Below are 23,557 nucleotides of genomic sequence, written 5' to 3'. Positions count from 1 at the left end.
TGTGGGTGAGTTGGTGGCCCCCTCCCTACACTGGAAGTCCTGCGTAGCTACAGGAGGTGACCACTTCCGTTTTTATCTCATGATCTGCTAGGAGTCTCAGCTAGAGTCACCCCCATAGACTCCTGGGATCCTCCCTGTCCCAGGTCTCTGGCTTGTCCCAGAGATGCCTCCCACTGACTTCCGTTCTCCCAGCCCTCTTCCACTCTCATCCCCTATTTGATCCCCATCCCTGTTCCCTTCCTCACCCTTCCCCCACCTAGTCCCCCACCCTCCACCCAGCTCCAGTGTGTGTTTTATTCCTCTTTCTGAGTGAGATTCAAGCATCCTCCCTTGAGTCCCCTTCTTATTCGCTTCTCCGAGTCTGTGGGCTGTAGCACGGTTATCCTGTACTTTATGGCTGATGTCCATTTATAAGTAAGTACATGCCATGAGTGTTTTTCTGGGCCTGGGTTACCTCACTCAGGATATTTTCTGTTTTTAAGCTCTGGGTATTGATTAGGTCTTCTGCCTTGCTTCATATTTCCTTGGTTAATCGATAGTTTGAGAGCTTGATACCTGAAAGTCTTTGGACATGTTTGATTTAGCAATGAGTGTCATTATTCAGATAATATCTCATTGGGACAGTTCAGTTTTTGCTACGTGAAAACCCCTTTTCATCTTCAGGGTCTTTGATCTGGGTGAGATGAAATTCCTTCTGATCTGCAGATGTGACAGAGGCTTAGAAAGTAAGAGACTCATTCCAGACTACCAGAGTCACTCCTGTCCCTACTACAGTGGGGACCCCAGTGGTGACTCTTCAACCAGCTGTGCCCTGTCAGAGACATCTACTTTCGGATGTGATCTCTGGCTGTTGTCACTATAACCCTATCATTCTGTCCTGTCACTAACCTTTCAAGTTGATCTATTAACACAGGTTTATGTAACAACTCAATATGATTGCTATGCTTTATGAAAATACACTTGGATCACCCATTCTTTGATTTAAAGATGTAAATCTCAGCATGTATACTCAATCAGCCCTCCCCACCCAAAGAAATTTCCTATTGCTCTTAGAATAAAGTTTAAATGTACCTCATAGTATGTAAAGGCCCCAAATGAGCTAACTTCTATTTACATTTTTAGTGCATGTGTGTGTGTGTGTGTGTGTGTGTGTGTACACATGCACATGTGCACGTGCAGTTACAAACATGAACACACAAATTTATGGATGCATATGTGTGAGGGGTACACATACATGCAAATGAACACATGTAGAGACCAGAGGTCAAGGTCAGGTGCTTCTTTTTCAATCCAGCGTATTCACTGATTGTCTAGACTGACTGCTCAGTGAGCCCCTGGGACTTGCTGGTCTCCCTGCCCTCAATACTTGAGTTACAACGGTATGCCACCATGGACAGCTCTTCCACATGGATGCTAAGGATGTAAAGTCAGGTCCTCATTCATCCATGGCAAACAAAATTTACTGAGAGAGAAACGTCTTTATACCTTATTTTTGAGGCAAAACCTCTCACTGAACCTGTAGCTCACTAATTTTTCTAGACTTGTCTGATGAATAAGCTCCAGGGATCTTTCTCTCTCCACTTTCCCGGGGCTGGGATTACAGGAAGTTAACACCACACCCATATTTGTTTCTGGGGATACTAGGGATCAAACTCGGGTCCTCATGCTTATGTGGCAAGTACTTTACCAGCTGAACATTTTCCAAGCCCTGTGGACAACTTTAATTTTATCTCTAACCACTGACTGGCTCATTTAACACAGCCCAGAAATATTAACTTTCCCCCCATCCTTTGAACACAGACACATCTTTAACATCATGGCTTCAACAATTATGTTGCCATTTCAAAGGATATTCTTCTCCCCTATCTTTTATTTTCTTTGGCCACCATTCCTCCTTTAGGTCTGTGGTTAAATATTAACTTGGAGGGGTTTTCGAGATATCTAATCTAAACAAGTTCTAACTCTTTATTTACAATTTTTAATTTTGATTAAAACCTAATTATATTGCTTTCCCCTTATCCCTTTCCTGCCTCCAACCCCTCCTTTGCCATTGGCCTCTAATTCCTCCATCTTCTTCTCAAATGGGTAGCCTCTCTTTACTTGATTATTATTGTTATAGATAGACAGGCAGGCAGGCAAACAGACAGATGTATAAATATGTAAATATAGCCCATTGAATCTGTTGAGTGTTGCTTGTATGTATATGATTTCGGGGATGGCTATTTTGCATTGGATAACCAATTAGGGGCTCTAAGCAGTCATTAGTTTCCTGAAATTCTTTGTCTAGATGTAGGACCCTCTAAGACCTTCCTTTCCAACTTAACATGATTATTGGTACTGTCATTGTTTAGGTCATTTTTACGCAGCCATGTTTTTGAGGTATCATGAGTGCAGCATCCCTGTCATTTGCAGACAACACAATGTCACAGCACACTTCCTGGTCCTTTGGATCTTACAATCATTCCATTTCCTCTTCTGTGATGTTTCCTGAGCCTTAAGTGCAGGAGTTGTGTTATAGACACCTCCATTGAGACAAAGCTCCCCCTGATCAGTTGATCTTTGCCTTACGATCAGTTGTGGCTTTCTGTGATGACCTCATCTGCTGCAAAGAAACGCTTTTCTGATTTAATGTGACAGTATACTTATCTATAAGTTTTAGAATGCAATTAGGAATTTTACAGTTTAGCAAAATAAGTTGTCTGCTAAGATCCATGACCTCACTAGCCCCAGTAGTAGCCAAGATTTCTAGTATCAGACATGATTTCCTCTCTGTTGTGAGGCTCCTAAGTTCAGTTAGACAGTACTTGGGTAACACCCAGATATAAGTACCACTATTGCCCCTTCATGGATATCTCGCCACAGTGTTCATTATCATGCTTCATCACAATTGGATAACAGTGCTGTCTGTGTACTTTGCCTCTCAGTATGTATCGGGAATGCCACATTTGAAAAGGCTTGCTTATTCTTCCAAATGTTTTGTGGCCAATATCAGTATCTTTAACCAGTAAAATCACAGCACGTGGAATATTCACTTCTGTTTTGGCCACCAGTGAATTCTTGGAGATTGTGATGGTATATGGTATAGAATAGATAACAGATAATTATGTGTTTGATGAATCATTTATTAACTTTTGTAATCAAGATGGGCCATGGTGGTTCATTTTTAATTATTCAACATTCAAGCAACTATTCTTATACATTGCTAGAAATGTGAAGGATTGATGACCGGAAGATTTCTAAAGTTGCTCTTAGCTTTTAATGCTATAGTGGAGGAAGGAGGATCAAAGAAATCATTGTACTGGTCTGGAAAGGGCATTGGATACTTTTTGTGTGTCATTTTTTAGAAAGCTATAATTTTGGTTCTTTGGCTTTGCCATTAGTTCTAAAGTTCCCATCCCCCAAAACTCATTCCCTTGGGTTCCATCACATAGAAACATTCTTTGGAACCACTTTGAGGGCCCTAGTGCTTCCTTCTTGTGACCTCTCCCTGTGTCTTTCGAAAGGTCTTAAATTGCTAATGTCTAATCCTTCCCCAGTCACAGATTGTCTGTCTTCCATTTTATGCCTTTATGAGTCTTCTTAATGCCTGGTAGAGCCTGAAAAGTTATTTTCTCTTTCTGTATTAAGCAGTATCCTTTGTCTATTAAGTTGTGTTAGTAAAAAGGCACTAACATTTATCAACTCCTAACTATATGCCAAGGACTATGCTAGATCCTGTCTTGTGTTATACCATATATTCTTCATCTGTGAGGTGATGGTGGGTTACTAATGGAACTAAGCTTCTTTGGCAAGGGTAGAGATTGAGATTCTGATAGACTATGTAACTTCCTTGGTGCCACATAGCTATCAAGTGGCAAATCTTGTTTGAAAACTAATCTTTTGATTGCATATGATTCTGCTATGATAATGACCTCTCCCCCAGATAGTGAAAAATAATCACATACTCCCCTGGGCCACTGAACCAATGGTTCACTTAGAACAGTGATGTCTTTAAATCCTAAAATACAGTCTATTCCTAACTCTATTTGTTAGAGTCCACTAAACCTTTCAGATGCTGGTGACATGGTCTTATTCAACAATGCTTCTTGGGCAACTGTTCACTACATACTAACATGTCATAGTTCCTGTACCACATCAGTGAATAACACAAAAATATAAGATTGTGTTATGAGTCTTTCTGAAGGTCACGTTCCAATAGTAGAGGAATTGGAGAGACAATGAAATGGACAATAAAAGATGAATAAATTATATGACATGATAGAAATGGCAAATGCTCTGAAACTGTGGGACAGCCTGAATGGCATTCAGATCAGTCACAAGTAGTCAAGGGTTTTGGCCTTGCAGAAGTTGGGATTTGACCAAAGACTTTAGGAAGACAGGAGAGATGTGTCAGAAAAGCGTCCCTGCTAGAGGAGTCCAAAACAAGTGTGCCTGATGTGTTGGTACAAAGTCTACAAAGCCAAGATCCCGTCTTAGCTTTGAAGGTCTAGAAAACAAGGTTTTAATGATAAAAATGTTCATAATTGTGTGAACTTATCAGTCCAGTGAGTGGAGCATTTGAGAAATAGGGCCTTCTCTGAATTCAAATACCTCCAAAAGATACTGCTGTGAAGGAATGGAATCCATAATTCTTTCCAAGAACAACAAAGACACTGGGGGCAGAAAGCAAGTCACCCAGGGCAGGACCATGGTGATCTCCCTGAGCTCCCCTTCAGAGTCTGACACTTCCAAGCCAGTCTGACTGTCTTAGTCCTGCTTGGCAAGGAGCCCAGTTCAACACTGTTAAGGATGCTGGCTGGTATAGTCACATCCACTTCTGTGTTCTGAATTTGGTCTTTGTTGTTGTTGGTGGTGTTGCTGGTGGTGGTGGTGGTGGTGGTGGTGGTGGTGGTGGTGGTGGTGGTGGTGGTGGTTGGTTAGTTTTTTTAATGACCAGAGATGTGCTATGGATTCAGTCCCAATCCCAAGTCATTATTTAGTGTGGAAATTTATTAGGTAAGCTGTTGTTTAACAAATTCAAATTCATCACATTACACTTTTTACTTAGCAGAATCACTTCATTAGTGCCTTATTACTGGAATTGACTGTCAATTATGTGGTTAATTCATTTACTTAAGAAATGAATTTTTTTTAATCGGGGCAAAGTCATTCAAAGCGCATTGTTAACTCTTTAACGATTAGAGGTCAATGCCAATTCATGTCATCAGGAAAAATCACACATTTCTTTCCCTTGAAATATCAGATTCCGGAAAAAACAGTATGAAAAAGTAAAGAGAGTGTAGCTTAGGGCCTAATATAAATTAGAAGCGTTCACTAAATAGACCAGGAGAACTGGCGAAGGTAAGCAAGGTCAACTAGAAGCTTTACTTGTACCCACTGAAATTATTATAATAAGAACACTTTTTTTAAGTTTATGTTTTTGTTGTTATTATATCTTTGGGCTCTCACAAAAACCTTGTGAGATGATTTTAAGATCTGTGATTGGCAGCCTCTAGGATGACCCCAGTGACTCTTGCCATATATTCTGTCAATGTACCATCCCCTTCCTATGAGAGCAGGCCACATCTGTGGCCAGCTTCTAAGGCATGGACAATGACAGGAGAAAAAGATGTGATGTCACTTAGCTTTGACCATCAGTATGTGTTTGTCCTCAAGGAAAACCATCAGCTTTTGGTGGCTTGGGTCATGTTTGGTTGCCACTGAACTGTATCCAGCTGGACAGTCTCATTTATGAAAGCACAAAGGAAATATATTCAATTTTAAGAGAAACCGTAGGACACTCTGTACGAACAATTGTATTATTTCCTAGAGGTTCCCTGGTGGACTGTCCAGTCCTTTGCCATTCAAAGTGTGCTCTGTCACTAGCATCCTCAGCATCACTGAAGGGCAGTTAAAAATTCATATCCATAAGCTACATCCAAATCTACACAACCAGAATCATTTTACACTATCTCAGAGACATAGAGGTCAGGGAAACATTAGTCTAATTCAATTTATTAACCAAAACTAACATAAACAGAGTTGAGGAAAAATCAGATAATTCGGTGGTAAACTTGGGATGAAGAATCTGATCTTGGAGTTCCTAAGTCATTCTTTCTACTCTATCAAAGTCGTGTTGTCTGTGTAGCTAGCTGGACCCTCAAACTCTTCCTAAGAATCCAGGATACAGTTTGAAATGGGCAAGGAAACCTTGTGCCTCATTTTAAAGAGCTGTTACATATTTACATTTTCTCTCCCAGGCAAGGTTAGTTGTTTCATCTTCTCTTTCTTCCCCATCAATAAAAGGCAAAGTCACCTGTCAGACTGGAGATTGGAAAACCTGTCAAAATTGAAACTTTCTTGTTTAGCTAAATATTACTCTGCAACTATTTTGCATGCCTTTGTCTCATTACAAATTTGATGAATGAGAGAAAAAATAAGCCCATTTCTTTAGAGGAAAGCATTTCTTAGCCGTTTGATGTTTCCTCCATCCTATCAGTGTGAGAGTTTTGGAAGTTAGAGATAACGTGCACACACTCCCGCACATACACACACACTGCTGAGATGAGTCCTCAGTGCGTGCGCAGTAACTTGAGGACCAATGAGAAACTTCCGATCATTTCTAGCCTAAGCTGACGTCACACTGAAATAGAGATGGATGCTGAATCTGGGTGTAAGTAAACCCACTAGAAGCTCATTTGGAAGAAGCGTACTTTTAGGTAAATGTGGTTTGCCACTTCTTCACAAACGAAATAGAAGCAGGGAGCACAGGACAGTAGACAGCCCGAGTCATGTTTATCAGCAAGTTAGAGGACAGACCTTTCACAGAACAAGATGCTGGTGCCAAATCAGATCCCAGAGATACGCTGGTGCACCAGGCATGTGGCGTCAACTGCCGCAGAGCTTACAGTCAGGTAAAGGACACAGATATGAGATAGCTTCACTGTCAGTCAGTCACTCTTACTATTCAGGAAGATGACACATGTCCAAGGAGAGACACTGTAATTCGTGAATGCGATGCGATTGTCAGGATAGAATGTAGGATCCTCGGATGGAAACAGACAGCAGTGTCTTTCTTGATATCTTTATTCAGAAAAGGCAGAAAAAAAGAGATAATCATCACCTAGAGTCTTCTGCTAATATTTTACTAGACTTATTTGTCATCTATCTCCTTATCCGTTAATCCATCTTGATTACATTATGCCTGTCAAAGAGAGTTTCAGACATCTGTGCGTTTCCCCTTTCTTCTGGTACTGAACTGTACATCATTCAGGCATTTATTTTTTCCCTTTGAAATAATTTTTTACTGAAAATAGATTCTTCTCTCCTATCCTGACCACATTTTTTCTTCCCACCATACCTCCTAGCTCCCTCCCACCTCCTCTTCTCCCCAGACCCACTCCTGCTCCATTTCCTTTTCAGAAAAGATCAAGCCTCCAAGAGACAACAGCCAGACAGGACAAAACATATACTAAAACAAGGCAAAAGCCCTCAGATTGAGGCTAGATAAGGCAACCCAATAGGAGGAAAGGAGTCTCAAGAGCAAGCAAATGAGTCATAGATGCGCTCCTTCCCACTGTTGGGAAGAACACCAAGCTAACAGCCACAGCGTATGTGCAAAGAACCTGGTGCAGGCCCAGGGCATCTTTGGAATTGTGGGCATGCTTTTTTCAGCCACTCAGAGGAAAAGATGGCAGAGGACCCTGGCCATGGAGATAAGGAACCCTCTCATCCTTCTCTGTCATATTAACAGAGACACGATGGTCAAACATGTCCCCATCTTCAAAGATTTTTCTAATTGAAGTAACAGCTCCATTCATTATATCATGTTTCAAGTATATAGAATTTCCTATGCAGAGTGTCCAAGTAGTCTACAGTCTTAGTTCCTTTTCTATCATTGTGCTAAGAAACCATGACTAAAGCAACAGCAGGAAAAAAAATGTATCAGGCCTACAGTTTTAGAGGGTGAGTCCATGATCATCATGGCAGGGAACATGGAGTATGCAGGCAGACACGGCACTGAGAAGTAGCCGAGAACTTACATCCTGAACCACATGCATGAGGCAGAGGGACCTAACTGAGAACAGTGTTGGCTTTTGAGACCTTAAAACCCACCCCTTGTACCATACTTCCTCTAACAAGGCCACACGTCTTAATCATTCCCAAATATTTCCATCATCTAGAGACCAAGCATTCAAATATATGAGCCCATGGGGTGAGCATGGTTCTCATTCAAAGCACCGCACAGTCCTAGCCAACTCAGGATCTCCCTTGGAGAATACAGCAGCTAAGGCTGCCCTGGGAGCAATGGTCTGGAACAAAGTAAGTAAGACAACATGAATCTTCCTTCGACTAGTTTTTTGTTGTTGTTTTTTTTTAATGCTGGTTGTTGTTCTGTCAAAAACAGCAATGACATCAGGTCCCATCTGCAGTCCCTTGTGAAGCTTCAATCAGTCCCTTTATCTATGACTCATTCCTTCCTCATATAATCTCATTCTTACTTTATACATAAATGTTTCCTAAATACCACCCCCAAGTTGTCCTTTTGTGCTTACAGAAATATCAAAACTGCACAAATTATATGTCTTCATTACTTCTGCCTGGAGTGAATTACTGACCAAGATACATTTTTCAGATTTCCTGGCAGGTTTTATTTGTACTAGCATGTCACAACCACGTACTGTTGTTCCATAAATTCTCAGCGATATTCATCTATCTGATGTTCAACAACCTTAGACCTTCTTCCTTTGACATACTCCAGTCTCCCTTGGTAAACCGTATACTCCCTGAAGGCCAGTCCCTATCAGCCAATATTTTTTACCATATTTTCTCATTGGTTTGTACAGCAGTTTTGAATGGTATTTCATTGTCTGCTTTGGGGTATTTTTTTTTAGGTGAAAGTTCAGCATTTTTTCCAGGTCTATTATTTTCTAACATAAATGGCTCTGAAAGTAAAACTGAATAGAGCACATACAAGAACGGAACAGTAGACATATCTTACTAAAAGGACTCTTGTTCCCACTGAGCTAAAACATCTTAAAAGCCCACAATTATATCCCTTCCTCTTTGTGGTCCAACAATATGTTTGCAGGCTCCCATAGTCAACCTTCAGCTTGATGTCTTATTTCCTGGTTAGAACAGTAAGTGGTTAAGACCACACAACACTCTTCACATGGCTTCTGCCTCACTGAACACCCTTCATTTTGGCTTCAATTATATTAAGTGTATAAAACCCAGGCTGCAGAACACTGGTCTTAGCTCTTCTGCTATTTCCCGCTGACTTTCATGAAATTGTGACAAAAAGAGAAATCAAAGTTTTCAAAAAATATGTAATAGTGAAACTCATTCACCAAATGAAATCCTCTTGGGAAGTCTATCTTTTAAAACATTTCACAAAGGCAGTTAGATCTGGTTGGAGCAGAAGTAAAAGATAACCAAGCATACACACACACACACACACACACACACACACACACACACACACACACGCACGCACGCACGCGCCTACACACACACACTCGCTCACACACACACTCACAAGTGCACAAAGCCCTTCCCAATGTCCCAATTCACTCTGATCCACAAAAACAACTCTGAAATGAGTCCAATTTCCCAGCACTGTGTCAGCTATTACAACACTAAGTCTATACACTGATATTTTGCTTATTTCCTGCAGACCAGATGAGTGAAACTTCTTACTTGGATATCTACTCAAAACAAAACTACCAACCCCAACTGCTGATCGCTCACACCAGTCAAGACTGGTGGTCTTCAATCAGACTCATGTGGGTCTCTGGGGCATTGCTGTCAAGTGAATGGCCAGTTGACTATTGTGGTTCTATGAGAGCCTACATTAGAGAGATTGGAACTCATCTATGAGTCCCTGACAACATGGAGTATTTCCCCAAAACACTTGCTTGATTCCATAGTTGCTGCGGTCACCAGACCTCAGAGTAGACACAGGAAAGGGACACCAAGGCTGGGGTTCTGCTGCAGGATTAACCCTTGGAACAGAACTGTCTGCGTCTAGATTGCTGTCCCTCCATTTCCTGACTAAATGTTCTATGATAGCTCTGAGGTTTTAGCTTTGGGAGGAGCTGGGGGAAGGACATAGAGAAGCCTCACATCTGATGTCATCACTATGTGTTAACCATACTGTCTTGTCCTGGCCTTGTCCTCAAGAGAACTTACGTGTGCAGCATGGCTTCCCCTGGCATTCCTCATTTACCAGCCAAGCATGCCCTACCACTCTACCAGTTTATCTGTTTTTTTCTCACAATCAATTTTTTGTAAAAGATTTGTTATTAGGTTACCATTTTCAAAGCTAAGAGACAGATTTTCCTTTGCTTTAGCCTCTCTACTGTATCCTTAACGTCTCCATATCCCATTACTTTCAGTGTTTGGATGTTTTATGGACTTTCTACTTTCAAAGGACTATTTTTTCAGCTCTAGAAGTTGACTTTGTAGTTTTCAAATCTGCTTCCCTGTCTCTGCTCTGTCTTGTATCTATTCCATGTTCATATTTCTTCTTTCCCCCTTTAATCCATCCAAATGTATTTATTTTATGGTGTCTACAAATATCTTATTATTTTCAATTCTTGGGAGGCGTGTTTCTCAGCATCGTGTCTGCAGCTTCGCCCTCACAGGGATAAACTTGTCATTTTCGGTGTTTTATTTTTCTACTGTGAGTTCATCTTTAGCGGAGATGGTTTTGTTCCAAGGTAACTAATGTGTCTTAAATTATGAAAATGCTTCTATAGACTGGTCGCTCATTTGCCTGTAAGATCAGGGAGATTTCCAGGAGTCTTAAGGTTTATAAATTAAATTCTAGGTTTACAGAAGCTCTGTCACACAAGTAACAAGTGTTTTGGGGTGTGTGTGTGTTTGTGTGCATGTGCATGTGTGAGAGTGTGTGTGTGTGTGTGTGTGTGTGTGTGTGTGTATGTTTAAATTATGGTTGTACCTACACCCATCATAACAGGACCTGAACAATGACCACACCAATAAACATGATGTTGTAGAAAGTGTATCTCATCGGGCCCTAACTCTAAACAAAGAACTACAGGTAACTAGAAATGCCGAGAGCTGGAAAAATAGTCATTTTAAAGTATTAAGTTCCCAATGGTCATCCCATACCAAGTGACCAGCTCTGAAATAATATACACACAAGGAACACTAAATGATCCGAGTAGGTTATATTTATACATTTATGCATCTATACATTTATATAACAGAGAAAGAAGCCATGAATTCGAAAAGGAGTGAGGGAGGAGAGTACAAGAAGGAGGCAGAAGGGGGAAAGAGAAGATGAGAAATGATGTACTTATATTTAAATTCTAAAGAATAAAACTTATTTTAAATTGTTTTAGTAATTAACTTTTAATTATTTTGTTTTACCCTTGGGGAATCTACTCATTGTGCAGATTTAATGACATTGGACAGAATATTTCAACACATTACGGTACATGCACTGGCCAAGGGTAACTTGTCTTTCCCATTTCTCCTCCCAGGGACAACATGGCACAGCCTCTGGTTATCACTAATTAATATACATCCAGGTTGCTGTCCTTTTCAGCTCTTGCAGATAAAGGGAAGCGTATGGGTCTAGTTTTTCTTTGCCTGGCTTATTCCACTGAACACAAAGTCCTCCATTTACAGGCATTTTGCTGTAAATGGTGGCCTTCCTGTCCTTATTATTTTTATTATTTAAAACAATTAAAACTTTTAATGTATTCTTATCATATTCTTCCTCTTCTCCAAGACCTCGCAGATCCTCTCCCCCACCACCACCCACATAACTTTAAGTTCTTTCTCAAAAGTAGAAGAAAATTCAATACAGCCATCAACAACCCCTAAAATAAAAAATTAAACACCACACACACACACACACACACACACACACACACACACACACACACACACAGTATAACCAAACAAAAGAGCGTGCATGCATGCCTCTGAACATGAGGCCTACCCTCGAGTAGTTGACTCGTTGGAGAAAACTGATCTTTCTTCCCCCAGCAGGCATAGATAATTACTGTTTGATTATTGACCTTTACCCTAGTGGCTAGATTTACACTCACTCATTGAAAGAATCTATAATAAAATAAAATATAATAGAGTAAAACAAAACACATCACACCAACATTGGACAGGACCAAGGAAAAGAGCCCAAAAAAAGGGCATAAGAATCAAAGACCCACTTGTTTGCACACCCAGGAACCCCATCAAAACAGTAAACTGGAAGCCATGATCTAGGCACAGAAGACCTCGTACAGACCAATGCAGGCCCTGTGCATGCTGCTGCCTCAGACCCTGAGTTTACAGGAGCCTGGCTCCTGTTGATTTAGAGATCCTTATTTTCTTAGTGTCCTCCCTCCCCTCTGGCCCTTACACTCTTCCTGCCTCCTCTTCCACAGGATCTCTTGAGCTCTGAGGGGACAGACTTGGTGAAGACATCTCATTTAGGGTTGAGTGTTCTATAACCTCTCATTCTCCATGTAATGTTTGGCTGCGCATCTCTAGATATGTTCCCATCTGCTCTAGGAGGAAGCTTCTCTGAGGACGACTGAGTAAGGTTCTAATCTACAAGTAGAGCAGAATATCATTAGGAGTCATTTTATCACTATATTTTTTTTTTTTGGTTCTTTTTTTCGGAGCTGGGGACCGAACCCAGGGCCTTGCGCTTCCTAGGTAAGCGCTCTGCCACTGAGCTAAATCCCCAGCCCCTATATTTTTTAAGACCAGTATTAATTGGTTTTACCTTAAGTTCCTGGGCTAACTAGTCTAGGCTTCTTGGTCACCAATGCAGTGTTGGTTAGGAATTCTAACTCATGGAGTAAGCTTTAAGTCCAACCAGCTATTGGTTGGTTAGTCCCACAAGCTTTACGCTACCATTGCCCTAGCCTATCTTGCAGGTAGTACACCATTACAGATAAAGGGTTTATGGCTGGCTTGGCATTTATGTCTCTTCTTTTTTTTAATTATAAAATATTATTTTTAGTGTTTAATAATGATTCAAAATTTGCTCACTCTTTTTTTCCAGAAATAGCGAGGAGTGCTTTCAACATCGCAGCCCCAGCACTGGGTGCTAATCATCTTCCTTAGGTGCAGTTGGGAACATCAGAGGCTGGGGAGAATGCTCTGGAGGGAAGGATGGGTGAAGGCTGCCTGTCAGTTTAGGTCAATCTCAGTGGGCAAGTCTGTGGGGGCATTTCCTTGATTAATGATTGATGTGGGGGGTCTACTATAGGTGGTGCTGCCCCTAGGCAGGTGGTCTCAGGTCTTTTAGCCCCAGCTTAACATCCTAATGGCCACTCCACCTAAGATCTCACATGGCTGGTCACCTTTTGCCCCCCCCTCGAAGCATGTCAAAAACTGCTTTCCTCTCCTCAAGGCTCCTTGCCTCCTCCCTTTTTTTTTGAGAGCAGGCAGACTACCTTCGTATACCAAGCACACTGGACATAGGGATGAGGCTTTCTGTAGGCACTCGCTCTATCATGGTCAATGAGGTTCGTAGGCATTATCTTCAGCAATGGGGCCTTGCTGTCAATTTGTGGACAGCAGCCTATAGTCTGGACAGCAGCCTGAGTTGTTTGGGGATTCCCGTGGAAACCTTTTGGCCAATAACTTCGTTAGATGTAACCCAATCCCAGTACTGGAAGTTTCATTTGGTGACAAGAGATAGCCAGTTGAGACCCTGCCTCCTCCAATATTAGCGACTTCATTTAGTTTGACTTCATACATTTATCTATTTTAGGAAGTGCCTACTGTATTAGATTTCCATGCTTACCTTCAAATCTCCCTTACTTTTAGCTGTCCCTTCCCACAATCCCTTCTTCCCTCTTTTCTCTCTAGCAACCCCTCCATCCATATTTATCTATTCTATTTCCTTCCTTAATGAGATCTAACTGTTCCCTCTAGTCCCTTATAATACCAGCCTGTACTGAACATGCTCAACTGAAAGAAAAAAAACTGTCTTACTATTCTTGCCTTTCCTTATTTCTATATATGCTCCCGAACTTGACTTTCTAAGATTTTCTGAGATTTTAGAAATACATTTTCAAACTGTATTTTTGCTTTCTGTGATATCAGCTAATGCCCCCTAAATAGAAGAAGCCACGCCAGATTGACCGCAATGACCTTAGTGAATTGTCTAACAGTAATAGGAAAAATGAACATCAGAATAGGTTCCAGACGGGTTTTCAGGACCCGAGTTCTTTCGGCCCTTTAAGTGTCATCTCATCTTACATTGGTGCCACCCCAAAGCTGGTTCCTATCATGAAGACATGACTGTTTTAGAAATTTTGTTCATCAAACCTAGACATGATGGTATCCAACTGCAGAGACAGGAAACTGGATTAGCCTTCTCAGCTGTAAGAAGTTCCCAAGACGTTCCTCCAATTTCATTGACTGGTTCGGACTGACAAAGGGAATCAGGATACCCCAATTGACATAAAGGAAGCAGGAGATCCCCATGGGTCTTGGGATAAGTTCCTGGAATATATCAGGAATGTGTAAGCATCCAAATTAACTTGGGGTCCCTACCAGCCAGGAAAGCTCTTCAGCAAAGAGTAAACACAGGCTGCTATTCTTCTAAATAGTGTGAACTTTAAAAAAAACATATAGAATATATTCTTACACTTAGCTAACATGGTATATTTTTCACGAGCTCCCATTTCTGTCTTATTCATGCTTATTTAATTTTAAAGGAAAGAGGAGTTTCTCTGGTGTTTTGTCGGTGAACACGGTAGTGCGCTGCCATTGTTTTACACTGGTGACTTTTGCGCTCCTTCTCTTGTGAGTTAAGTAGGAATGATGGTCATTCGCAGTCCCCGTGCCAATGCTCAAGCCTCGCCCCTAGCACAAGTACCAAAGGAGCAGTATAAGTTTCCCCTCAGAGAGGATTCTCATCAGAAAGAACAACTCGGGATCAGTATCTTGGACACAAGGATGCTTTAGTTGTCTTTGTCTTTGTCAAAGATTCCAATAGAGAGGTTTGAGGAGGAGAGAACCCCAGAGGAAGCCCTACCTCTCATATTTGGTTGTCAGACTCTTTGATTTCTCGGAGCCTGGAAAGAAAGTAGGAGAAGGTGAGATGTTTCTTTTCTGTTCTTAAGATGAGTGATTTTCTTTTCTTTTTTTTAACCTTGAGGAACAATGACTTTGGGTATGAGATTTCCATTATGTTGTAATCATTTCAGCTCTAAAAACACATGTACACCAGGTAACAATTCTCCATGCTGTTTAGATTTATATGTTCTATTCAATCCATTTGGTCAGGTACTCAAAAATCAAGAAAAAGTATTTGAGTCTACGAGTACATTGAGTGACATCAGTTCATCAACTGGGTATGAGATAGCTATGTGTAGTGAGTGTCCCTCCCTCAGAGGCCACAGATCTCATGCACCCATCCTAGAATAACTCTAGTACTCAAAAAATCGAGATAATAATTTTCTATAATATCATATCAAACCACAATCCAACTGCTTCACTTTCTGATTTACCAAAGAAACCACAATCACATCCAACTCAAGGAGGTGGGAACTCAGAACTGCCTGATTGAAGTTACAAAGATTATTTTGTATAATCGCAGAGATTCTAAAGAAATTTTAATAAAATTGAGTTTTTATCCTTGAGCACATGTTAAGTATGATAGTGGAATAATTTATAGCTACTCTTCCCAAATTCTGGCACTTAGGTTGGTTGACAGACTTAGATCTCAGTTCTATTAAGAGTTTATCTTACAGTTGTATTGCTGTTTGGTGAGAGAAGGGAAGGAAGAACGCCATCTACTGCTGACCTGGTGCTACCTAGAGACTTTCTACAGTGGAATCTCATTTAACCTCCGCAATGACCATCTAGATGATAACGGACTGGAGGTGATGGTGGTGACATGTAATAAAAGCCATAACTATCAGTGATTAAATACAAAACTTTTAGGATCTCTATAACTTATTTGAAGTCTCATTGCTACCAAGTTGTGAATTTCCTGTTTGAATCCAAGGTTTCCTCAGACCCTGTACTTTGACTTTTTTGTCTTTTCTGGTTCTGATCACATCCCCACGCTAAGCAGGTGATCTGCCTCGTCCTCCTTTAACACTCTCTCTCCTCTCAGACTTCGTGCTCCCAGCAAGCAGTCTAGGTATTTGCCATCCAATGTCTGTGTTTTCCTGCCCAAAAGGGCACATGGATTTGAAAAAATGCATTCTGGTAGATGAGATAAGAGACTGATAGAGGTATCAGAAATTATAGGAATTTGGTTGACTGGTTCAGACATTTTTGTCTTGACTCTGTGAAGACTTTTGGTGAAAATGACGTGACTGTTTAAAGAGAAGTGTAAAAGCAGAAAAGGGTTATTAGGATGCTGATAGTGCTCCTGTCAGAAGGACCCAAACCAGGCAGTAGCAGTGGGAAAAGAAAGCAGAAAGAAGAAAGAGGCTACTCTGCTGTATTAGTCTTGTTGTTGCTGTTGTTGTCGTTGTTGCTGTTCATTGCTATAACAACATACCTAATACTAGATATTTTATAAAGCAAATTAATTCATTTAGCTCAGTTTTGGATGCTGAATATCTCCTCTGCTCACTGCTCGGGGGGTCTATATTTTAGCATAACAGAAGGAATCAGGACAGAAACATAGACACATAGTAAGAAAGGAAGCCAGTGGAAGAGTACAGGCCTGTTTTGCTCTCAATAACAACCCTCTCCAGTATTGAAGTCACCAGGAGACTTTAATCTCCTCTCACTATTGCCTCATTGAAAACCATGTTTTCAACAGTATACCATGGGGGACCTCATTCAAACCACACAACTACAGCAGATGCCCCACCCCACGCCAGGACTGAAGACCATCTGGTTCCTTCCATTGTGTGAATTCTCATGTCCCCATGGGACATCGTACATAATTAACAGAGCTTCCATTCTTCCACTTGGTAATAGGTATTGTTCAGAGAAGTTATCACTGTTTGTGCCTTTGAGTCCTCACACTCATTTCTCCTGTATGAAGGAGAATGGGCAGAGAAACCTAGGCTCAGAAAATCTATCACTTGACCAAAAACAAGAAATGTGATTGGTCAATCCAGGACCCCAGCCCTGTTCCGTCAGGACCCAAACTCAGCATCTTTCAGGCTATAGACTCTACACCATTTCGAAAGTAATTCTGCAAACATTTTAACCCAGGCTAACATGTAACAAGCTCCATATGCCCATGATTTTATAGGTTACCTTCATTTGTAATAAAGCCAAGTTTAGAAAATGACTAACTGCTGTCCGCATGCAGCTAGTTACATTCGAAGCAATTGAAATCACAGATGTATGCCTTCGGTCACATTGTCCACATTTTAAGTGCTCTGAAGCTATGGGTGGTAAGAGGCTGTCATGCTGAATGGTGAAACTATGCAAGCCTTCTGTCGTACAAAGTTTTATTGCAGAGTACTTGGGCTAAAGCTGTCTTACAGAAGACCAATATCTCTTTATTTAGAGTTCACTCAAGCTCTAAATAATCCCTCTTTAGGATTTTATCTGGCTCTAGATAGATCTGTGTGTACCTGCATTGTCCAACACAATAGCCATTAGTCACCGGTGTCTCCTGAGCCCTGGAAATATGACCAGTGTGACTGAAATACTCCAGAAGTGTAAGGTAGACACTAGATTTCAGAGCTTTTCTATCGGTAAAGAATATAACAGACAACATTAATAATTTTACATTGAGCATATGTTGAACTATTACTTTACATGTCTTGGGCTAAAAAAAAAATACTGCTGAAATTAATGACTGATGTTCTTTAATAAAAGCTTATTTAATGTTGCTACAAGAACAATTTCAATTATATCCATGACGTGTCTAGTATTTCCTCCGGACAGGCTGCTGTAGATCCCTTCACCCATCTATGTGCCTCCAAAGCATAATTCTTTTCTCTGACTTTCTCTAGGTCTTTGCTGCCCAATAGGTACCCATATGCCACACGTGGGTGTTTCTTCTCTTTGTGCCTGTGAATATGTTCCTAAAGGGTGTGAGTGTGTGCGGTGAGGATGTGTGTCTGCCTGTAGGAAGCCCAAAGTCAACAGTGCATATCCTATTCTATCATTTCCACTGTGTTCTTTAAGACACATTTCTCATTGAACTTGGAGATTGCTTAATTGCTCCAGCCATCTCTGCCTCCCCAGCCCAGGGGTTCCAGATGTACGTCACCTTGCCTGGATTTTTTTTTTAACATGAATTCTAGGGGAACCAAAATCGAGACCTCATGCTTGTTCAGCAAGAGCTTTACTGAATAAGCCATCTCTTGAGCTCCCGCATGTGCGTGCTTTCAGTGAAATTAATTGAAATTAAACCAAATTTAAAATTTAGCCACAGCTCTGGTGCTCAGCAGCTACGTGTAGTTAACGGCTACCATATTGCAAAGCACAGATGGAGAATGTCTCCATTGTTACAGAAAGTCCTATCCGGTGGTATTAACATAGATTGTACACAGAGATATCAAGAGGCACAGAGGTGAATTATGTAGGATACAGCCGGTTTCCATGGCACCTAACCCTGCAGCACAAAGTCCTCCATCTCCTAGGTACCTGTCCCTGCTTAGCCAGTTAGACTGTATACAGCTCATCTCTTCATCTGTCCTCCTCCAAGGGCTTCAGTGTGTTTATCTCTGTACCCCAACACTTCTTCAAACCCCACTCCCCCTCACCCCACCCTGTGTCCGGTGTATACGCACACGTGGCTAACTTGGTGCTTTGAATAAGACAGGTGTACAGGAAGTATTTATTAAGCAGTTGAAGTGGCAATGTCAATCAAATGATTAGAACGCAGTGGCTAAAACTACAGGGAGATCTGGAAGGCTGGCAGCAGAGATAGGAGCTAGAGGGAGGGACTATGCCAAGATCCTATGGAGAAAAGGAGTTAGCAGAAAGACAGAAGAGAGAAAAGCAGAGAGACAGATGGATAACTGTTGACCCAAATCTTTTCAGTGGGACCCAAAGTCTTCTTGAACCCTTCTTACAAGCTTCCCGCAGACGGTGATGAGTGTTCTTACAGGGCCATACATAGGCTCAGGCAGTAGCTACATAAGTAATATAGAAGAAACCCCAAACATTATTAAATGATCAATAAACATGCAAGACCTGTAAATGGGAGTATGAAAACTGAAGGACTGATGAGGAGGGAGAATGAAAAATGGCCTCTCCCTGGGCCAGCTGGTTTGAGTTACATTTTATGGGCAGTGTGTGAATTCCGGCGCCCTTGTTGAATTTGTGGCAGACTCGCACATTAGTTTTAAGGCTCCCTCTCGAATAGGAACATCATAACGCTTTTTAATTGGTGCTGATAAAAAACGTAGCATTACTTGTAGGTTCCTGAGAGAAGCGAGTTGTGAAATTGGGTTTTCATTAAACCTAATGACGGAAAATTAAGCATAGTGCGTCTGGCGAAATGGGGCGTGATAAAAGGCATCACTTCTGCATTATCGAAGGTTAATAAGGGAATAGGTGAGGTAAGATACATTGGAAAAGGGAGTCCAACTAGTTGGATTAATAAGCCTTGAAAATCCCTTGGTTCCAAGTCCTCCTGGCATCATTAGTGCATCGGCATCATCACAAATGTTACAGCAATACAAGTGGTTACATTTCCAATGCATCTATTTTCCACCCCACTGTTGATTCTGCTGACACCAAGTTTACAGTCTGTCTAGCAATGTGTTTAGAGGAAAATATCCATATTGATAGCCTTTTCAGTTTGGGAACGTTTGGCGTGTCACAAAGATTTGCCAGGTGCCAACTCCCAGGAAGCCTCCCTCTGCCAGGCAGCTGGTCTCCCATGCAGCCTGCACCCTGAGTGCTTTAGAAAAAGATGGGGGCAGAGCCTATCTCTGTGGAGTTCACACGGTGATGTTTACGTGGGAAACAAGGGTTCTGGGCATTGACTTGATGTCCCCGTGAAGTGTGGTATCTAGAAACTCACATGCAGATCTCCATCATCATCTCCAATCTTCTCACACTATTAATGAGTGATGCTCACTGAAAAGATACCTCCAGTCCATGTCAGCTGCGCCACCTATGGGACAGAGTGCGAGTCTTTAAATGGTGGGACTCTTCTGAAGAATCTTCAACAGCTTTGAACTGCTCCTGAATCCTTGTGTTCTCAGCCTTTCTTCCGGTCATCTGCCACAACATTGTCCCACAGCGTTTGTTTAAACATAAGTCTCTGCTCTTACCTAAACGTACCATCATCTCTCAAGCTTTAATCTTTTTGCTTCAGATAACTCTTAACCTATTTCCCTTCTAGACCATTCTTAAGCCGTGGGTGTGGACTATATTTCTTTCTACATTGCATCTGTCTAAAAAAAACATCCTTGGTGCAGAGTTAGCTATCATTAGTCTAACTCACAATTACAAGGGTATGACAGAGGAGGGACTCAACCCCAATATGTGCCAGAAATTATATTCAGTCGATGCTAGTAAAGATGTATCAACTTATTACCAAGCCAAGGGTGGGAAAGTAGGGAGTATATTCTCACTGCAGCCAGAAAAATTTTTTTTTCTTTTAGCATCTCACTTTGGTCTTTCTTCCCTGTATATGAACTTGTATTTTTAGTATCTATTAGTGATTGGGCTAATTCCCAAAGGCCAGCTCTGTCTTATCCACGTACTGCATTAAAACAGGACATGATGAAGCCATGGGAAACACACAGATATTTCATCTACTAATGAGGTATGACCCAACAGTGTCTCGCATGGGCTCATCAACTCCATAACTTGTTCTCCCTCCCATGGAGATGACAGAGGAGGGAAAGTGAAGAGTGTGTGTTTCTGACATCCATGATATAGATGAACACACGAGGGTAACCAAGACTTGGATTCTCCCAGAACTGAGGGGCTTCCCTGAATAGTATACTTTGAATACTAAAGCCAAGCCAGAGAGGGGTTAGGAAAGTATGACCAGTTGGTCACCCTGTGCGCCAAACATATCTCTCCAGTATCTGATCCTGTGAGGAACTAGTTTTGATGTCATCACATAGGAGCAGATTGTATTTTTCCACAGAGTCTGTTTGATGGATTATTGTGACAGGGGAGACAAACAAGCTGAAGGGGACATGGCTTTTAAAAAGACGAGTTGCAGAAAAATCTGGAATATATACTAAGTCTCTCAGGGAATGAGCATAACACAGACTTCACGGATGTCTGCATGGGAGTCTCGATGTCTGAAAACATCTGGATATACCCATCATCTGCCACATCTGGAAGGCCTTATCTCTTACATGGTACAAACAGAATAAACATGGGACATAAACATGCCAAGCATGGATGGTTCTAGGAAAGAGAAATGGTTTCCAGGGCGGCCAAACAACAGAAGGTATCCAAATCAGCTCAATGTGTAGAGAGATTTGTTTTTTAATGATAAAAAGTCTAATTTATTTTTTTAAGACAGGAAGGGTTTCATATAGTCAAGGCTGGTTTTGAACTTGCTGTTTAGTTTGGGGTGACTGAACTTCTTATCTTCCTTTTTCCCCATTTTGGATATCTAGAATAGCAAGTGGATGCAAACCAGATATAATATAATGCCAGGAACCAAATTCAGGACTTTTCACATGCTCGGAGGATACTTCCAATGGAGGGATAACCCTATAGCCATATCAAGGGGTGTGGTATGGGATACACATGAAAGACACAGCAGGTGAAAGTGAAGAAAAAAGTTTAGAGAACTCTACAAGTTAGGATCAGGGGCATTTCAGGGTCAGGGGTTGTAAGGGCCATATAGAGAGTAGAAAGAAGGTGGCCTCTGTTACAAAGCCCATTGCTGCAGAGAGGGGCTGGAGGACTAGAGTACCTGCTACCTACTGGGAGGATAAGACTAGCTATACCCAGGGTACAACCCAAGGAAACAAACTAAGAGAGAAATCAAATCAGAGATACGTGGGCCCAGAAGCGGTCAGATCTTCTGTCCAGGTACCCGAGACTCTCCTCATCTGCAGACAAGCAACCGAGACTATATCCATGCCTGCAGTTTCCCAAACAAGAAGGGAAGTCTCCCAAGACTTAGCCTGTCTTCTTACTGGTTCATGGATTGGCTGGTATTGACCAAGGCACTCAAGAAGCCTAGAGAAGGACTAAAAACAGGGAAGGGATAGTCACTAGACTGTCACTTTGTCTTCATGCAATCAATAATGAGCCCTTGAAGCTGAAATGAATCACGGATTGTTGCAAGCTCTGGTTTGTAATTTCACCATTCAATTCTGTGCACAAGGCCAAGTCAAGGAAGCAGTGTCTTTGGTCTTTCTATAATTTCTTTTTTTTTTTAAGATTTATTCATTTATTATATATAAGTACACTGTAGCTGTCTTCAGATACACCAGAAGAGGGCATCGGATCTCTTTACAGATGGTTGTGAGCCACCATGTGGTTGCTGGGAATTGAACTCATGACCTCTGGAAGAACAGTCGGGTGCTCTTAACCGCTGAGCCATCTCTCCAGCCCTTTTCTACAATTTCTTATGATGGCCCTGGGGCGTTCTGTTTGTACCATGCACGAGATAAGGCCTTCCAGATGTGCAGATGATGGGTATATCTAGATGTTATCAGACATTGAGACTCCCATCCATGAAGTCTGTGTTATACTCACATGATATGAAGTTCACAGTTCCCTCTGCCCTCCTCTGGCCTCACCGGGGCCAGGTGTGGGGTACAAAGTAAGAAACTCCGGAAGTGACAGTTTGTCCTGCTTCTTTTTCTTTGAAGCAGATGGCAGCCGTGGAGAGCTGTCTCAGCCCACCCTCACCATTCAGACTCACCCCTACCGGACTTGCGACCCTGTAGAGATGAGCTACCCCCGAGACCAGTTCCAGCCCGCCATCCGGGTAGCAGACCTGCTTCAACACATCACCCAGATGAAGAGAGGCCAGGGCTACGGGTTCAAGGAAGAATATGAGGTAAGAGATTAGCATGTGGAAGGATTCCCCAATAGTTCCTGGGTACACTTGGAGAACTGAAGTCTTGCCTTTGACCATGAACAACAAATGCTTAAGAGCAGGGTGAAAATGCCCTACCAGGCCCACTCAATCAAAACTTACATTTTAACCAGGAGCTAGACAATAAATTTAATAATTATCATTATATGTATGCCGATGCTCATGGATGCAGATCTGTATTTGGAGCAAACACCTCAGGACGAGGTTTGTTGTTGAGAAAGGCATGCCCAATGTTATTGTAGTTGAATGAGCCCTTAGTCATTAGAACTTGGCACATTTCTTTCAGAACTTACATCTTAACTAGGACCTAGATAGTAAACTTAATGATTACCATGCTCCAAACCCCTACACTTTAGAGTCAAACCTTTCTCCACTATGAAGATAGCCCTCTTCCCACGTGTTTAAAAGGCCAGCACATCTCCCTGCCAATAGTGTCTGGTGTGCCTGCTGCTTCCTGCTCACTTCTTGCCTGGTGTTCATGCTTCTGTTAGCTGCTATGCCCTCTCTCTATACACTCACATTCCTCCTGTGTTGGTCAGCCCTTTCCTCTCACAACTGCCTCACTCCCAGCATTTCTAGTACAAAAGATGAATATGTGTTGTGGTTATTTCAGGAGTTTGG

At 41.7% G+C, this 23,557-nt stretch overlaps 1 protein-coding gene across 18 annotated transcripts in view; it reads left to right on the top strand.

The window, feature by feature from the left end:
* The window catches only part of Ptprt (protein tyrosine phosphatase, receptor type, T), a 1,098,700-nt gene that overhangs the window by 980,085 nt on the left and 95,058 nt on the right, over positions 1-23,557 (top strand). For 14 of the 18 annotated variants that reach the window (NM_001108603.2, NM_001402009.1, XM_039105540.2 and 11 more), the window contains 1 exon segment: positions 22,707-22,897. In NM_001108603.2, coding sequence (NP_001102073.2) covers positions 22,707-22,897 — 191 coding nt within the window. 18 annotated transcript variants of the gene reach the window in all.

Source organism: Rattus norvegicus, chromosome 3 (genome assembly GCF_036323735.1).
Source record: "Rattus norvegicus strain BN/NHsdMcwi chromosome 3, GRCr8, whole genome shotgun sequence".
Taxonomy (NCBI): domain Eukaryota; kingdom Metazoa; phylum Chordata; class Mammalia; order Rodentia; family Muridae; genus Rattus; species Rattus norvegicus.
Note: the sequence above shows the minus strand (reverse complement) of the source record. Positions and strands in the feature narration are given on the sequence as shown.